General features: G+C 46.6%; 1 protein-coding gene across 1 annotated transcript in view; it reads left to right on the plus strand.

The window, feature by feature from the left end:
• Positions 1-5,102, plus strand: part of LOC111646399 (disks large-associated protein 1-like) — a 45,917-nt gene that overhangs the window by 5,434 nt on the left and 35,381 nt on the right. The window contains exon 2 of the mRNA XM_023395873.2: positions 3,460-3,674. Within this exon, the coding sequence (XP_023251641.1) occupies positions 3,460-3,674 (215 nt within the window). The remainder of the gene's footprint in view (positions 1-3,459; positions 3,675-5,102) is intronic.

A 5,102-nucleotide genomic window follows, 5' to 3' on the forward strand; every position in this document is an offset into this window, starting at 1 on the left:
TGTCTGTACTGTGTGTGTGTGTGTGTGTGTGTGTGTGTGTGTGTGTGTGTGTGTGTGTTAGGGACTCTTTTATACAGCACACATATGACAACATACAGTTCACCTGTTGCCTTGACACTGTCGGGATAATGTGGAGTCGGGTGAAGAGGTCTGAGAGTTCGTATGCACAGATGTTCCACAGTGAACAACATCTGGAAGCTCAGCAGTTCAGGTCCAGGAGGAAACATCAGCTCCGACTCTTCGTCCACCCAACCACAAAACAGATTTTTTTTTAAGCCAGTTAATGATCTTTGAGAGAAAGTGGTGGTTACCGTGGTAACGTAATAGGCCACATGAGAGGCACAAATGGGATCATGGGAAGTGCGGTGTGTTTCAGGAGTGGACCTGTGTGGGCAGGAGACGGTGCGTCTGTGTGTCCTCAGCCGTCACACACACGTTTATTCACCAGTACTGAAGTCAAGTCCTGAATCTGACAGGAAGTGGGGTTCCACTTCACAATAAGACTCCCACGTATAAAGGATTTATCAATGGTTTATAACTAGTTTGTTGATTAGCTTGTTGACATTTTATAAATCATTCATAACCGGTTATGGTGACCTGCTGCTTGCCAAATAGTGAGCCCACATGTATCTTTACTGCTCAGCCTCATCTCGTTGTACCTGCTGCAGAGAACCAGCGTCAGAAAGTTTGGCATATTAGTAAATGATGATGTGTTTTACACTTTACAATAAAGCTCCTTTTACCAGTTATAAATGACAGTATCTCATTAGTACGATTAATGAGTAATAAGCATTAACTTGATCCTGTCAAATAGTGAACCTGCATCAATGAATGAAAACTGTTATAACTTGTTTATGAATGTTTATTTAAGATTTATAAAGTGTTAACAACTGAATTAATGACCTGATTATAAACCATTTATAAAGCCTTAATAAGGGGAGTCTTATTGTGAAGGGGTGCTGCTAAAGTCACACACAGCAGCACGTTCACAAACCAACAAGTCAGGACAGAAACAGACCTGAGAGCTGATCTCTGATCTGTCAGTCAGACTGGAGGTAAGAGACGAGCTGAGTAAAACTATTCCTTCTTTTCTTTTCCTCTCTGTTCTTTTCTTTGTTTACTTTTTTAGTTTCTTTTCTCTTCTGTTCTTCCTGTGCCGTGGAGCAGCGCTGCCCCCCCCCCCCCCCCCCCCCCCACCCGTCAGCTGATTCTCTGTAGCTGTAGATGGACCTCACTGGGTTTTATCGTGTAACATCTCATCACTTTCGTTTGTTGCCACGGTGATGGCTGTGTAGAGGTTTTACAGTCTTTAAGGTTTGCTTACAGTTAAGATGAGGTAACCATGGTGATCATGATGTGGACACGGAGAGAACAGTGAGGACACGTTGAGTGACGTTTGAACAGCTGATCAGACGGAGGGTGGAGGTGGAAACAGCAGTGAAGCGCTTTCACAGAAACTTTCTCCCCCCACTCAATCTGCAAATCATTCTCTTCTTATCTTCAGCATCTCGGCAGCACACACACAGTACCTGTTATTTCTAACGCTGCCGCCTGAAGCCTTCAAAACAGCCAAGTGTTGCCACGGAAACAATGTACAGGCCGTGATATGAAACACACGGTGGATGCTGCGTGCAGATCTACTGTACTCACACTGAGACACCGTGAGTGTCGCACGCACAGACGCTCGCTTCTTAAAGATTATTGTTTTTTTATACGTCTCGGACACACGGCCTCGGCCTGACGATGGACTGAACCGCCCCACCGCTCCACTGCCCCACTGCCCCACCGCTCCACTGCCCCACCGCTCCACTGCCCCACCGCTCCACCGCTCCTCAGCTACAGCACCGTGAGTGTGGAGCTGCAGTGGAAGTGAGGCCTGTGCGTGGGTGAGAGCCGCTGCTGATGCTGCTGCAGCTGGTCCTTTCCCCGCATTCGCTTTTTATAGCCAAACTGCTCATTTGTGTCTCTTTGACGTCACACACGCACGCACACACACACACACGCACACACACACACACACACACAGCGAGAGACATTTATCCCAGCAGATCTGTTCCCTCAGTGATTCACATGTAATTAGTCAGAGTAGTGGTGCAGCTCTCCTGCTGTCTGTCTCTGTTATTGTCTGTCAGAGAGTCTCTGGCCTCCAGTCTGAGGCAGGAAACACTCACCGGTTTGACTGGAGTCACTCCAGCTGGGCGAGCAGGCTCACAAGGTGTGGCTAATTAGGATAATGAGCTGGAGCAGCCTGCATGTATAAGATGCAGATCCTGACATCACAGTTTAACACTCTGTTGTTGACTGTAAGGATTCAGGAGCCTGAGTCCGGATCTGGATCTGGACTCATTCCTATGATTCAGTGACTCAGAGAAGTGGATGAAGGGATCTAGACTCTCTCTGACATTTGGCTCATCACACACAGGTGACACTAATAACATTAATAATGGCTGTGACTGAATCCAGGTGTGGATCCAGTGTAAAGGTCTGTGTCCATGTGTAGTGTGATTATAGATCAGCTCTAGCTTCTATATTAATACTGTGAAAGTATCAAAGCCTCAGTCCACAGAGAAATGCACACAGCCTGTATTCAGAAACTGAGCCTTAAAACCAGCCGTCAGGACTTCTGGAACTTTGTGATGTCACAACAAAGCAGTCACCAAGCCCCGCCCACCTGGACCCACCATCCAAACCTTGCAGGATTTGGCTTCTCTGAGTGTTTTTACCTGAAATCTGCTTTATTTTTATTGGATCACTCAGAAAACTTCAGGGGCCTTTTGAGAAACTCAGCTGCAGCTACAGTTTTTGGAAGTCTTTGTTTTTCACTGCCACTGTCCCGAAGAAGAGACAGAACCTGGACTCATTTAATCAAAGATATCTGACTTTTAATTTGAGTTTTCATTTTGCATTTTTTTTTTTTTTTTTATTCGGGTGAACGGGCTTTTTAAGTCTCTTCTGAAAACTGTGAAAGCTGCTTTATCTTTACGTGGATTTGTTCATGTGCTCGTGCAGTTACTCTCAGTAGAACATCTTACACCACATTACAAAGCACACACACACACACGCACACACACACACACACACACACACGCTCTCCTGTGCGCTGGTGAACTGAGCTGACTCCTGGAGAGCAGATGTGTGAATTAGCCAGAGAGAAATCTCAGAGCCGAACACATCCTGCTCCATGCTAATTAGCCGACACTGTCCCTCAGCAGTGTGAGTGGAAGTGTGTGTGAGAGAGAGAGAGTGATGGTGAAGAGAAATACCAGCATTCAGTTTAAGTCCAGTCTGTGTTTGTGGAGCTAGACGTTGTGTTGGTGTTGTGCTGCATGTCCGCTGTGTGTTACGGCCTCCATGTACCGGCAGGACAGTGTAGGAAGCCAGTTTGGTGGCTGGGACTCAGACAGCAGCGGCGTGGATCCTCCTGACGCCGTGTCTCTGTCCTCTCTGCCGGGTCACCAGGTTCCTCAGGATGAGTGGAGCGGCTTCTCTCCTCTGGGGAAGGAGGACGACATCCCCTGTCGGAGGATGAGGAGCGGCAGCTACGTCAAAGCCATGGCGGAGGACGACAGCGGAGACTCCGACGGGAGTCCCAAACCCTCCCCCAAGATCCAGGCGCGCCGGGCCAGCTACCTGAAAGCCACGCAGCCGTCTCTGACTGAGATGACCACTCTACAGTAAGACTTCACTCTCTGTCCACGAAGCTCAGCACCATGTATGTGTCTTCATAGTTTATACAGACTGTCCTGAACGCCACACAGCGTGTTGACGTCCTGCAGCTGATGTCACAGCCTTCAATAGATATGTCATTCTCTGCATTAATACTGACTGCTGAGGTGGGGTGGGGGGTGGGGGGGCGCAGACAAATAAGCCCGTTAAAATCCAGAGCCCCCCCCACTGCAGACTGTCGCTACAATTTACTAATGTCCCCTAAATGCCCCACATTCATACTGTCCGTAGACATTACAATTTACCGATGACCCCTCAACGCCTCGCATGCAGACTATGGGTAAGTGTTACAGTTTACAGATATTTCCTAAACGCCTCACATGTAGACTGTCTGTAGATGCTACAATTTACTGATGTCCCCTAAACGCCTCACATGTAGACTGTCTGTAGATGCTACAATTTACTGATGTCCCCTAAACGCCTCACATGTAGACTGTCGGTAGACATTACAATTTATGGTTTAAGCGTTGACATTGTGTGACATGTATTTCTACTAATATCTTTGATGGCGGACTCGGGGTGTCCTGAACGTGTCGGAGCGACTCCCGTCTGGTCCGACAGGTGTAATCTCAGTCTGAACACAGAAATATCACCTTCCTCTAATTAAGCTCTCAGCTCTAAATACTGAGAGTAATTACAGTGAGGAGTCGAGGGACTCGGGCTGCAGCTCGGCTTTTTCTGTTGTCTGCTCTCACTGTGTCAAACACACACATTTATAGACCTGCCCACACACACACACACACACACACACACACACACACACACACACACACACCTTCAAGAGGAAAAGAATGAGGAGAAGATGTGACTGAGACATTATCGACTGAAGCTGTGACAAACAGACTCTCTTCCTTTAGTAGAAAGTTTTTACACATTAGGATTGAGTTGTCTTCTTCATCTTCATCATCCTCATCATCTTCATCATCTGGTCAGCTGTTCCCAATCTGTTTTTGATTAAAAAATCAATCATCTATAAACTTGAACTAAGCTGCTTTCCTTCATGGCGTTCATCACCTCAGGACACCATCATGTGTTTGTCTCTGCAGTTTGATTTGAAACGTGTGACACAGACGGACCCGTGTCCTCAGAGAGACTACATACATGTAGTTGGACGGTCCTGATTCTACACCTGTGTGGGAGGAGTCCTGAACCTGCACAGAGGAAACTGGTGTTTACCATGTGTTCAGTCCACACAGCCAGTTATTAAATCCACACAATCAATAATCAGATCCCACTGGTCTGTGGAGCGTTATGACGAATACAGAAAAAAACTATGTGTATGAAATATAAAAACCTTTTCTATGTATTAATATACAAGTGCAGATTCATTTAAAGCTCCATGTTTCTTCTTCTTCTGTGTTTTATTTGAAGTGTTG

The sequence above is a fragment of the Seriola lalandi genome, unplaced genomic scaffold (genome assembly GCF_002814215.2).
Source record: "Seriola lalandi dorsalis isolate HSWRI2012SDOR001 ecotype SW California unplaced genomic scaffold, Sedor1 jcf7180002054970, whole genome shotgun sequence".
Taxonomy (NCBI): domain Eukaryota; kingdom Metazoa; phylum Chordata; class Actinopteri; order Carangiformes; family Carangidae; genus Seriola; species Seriola lalandi.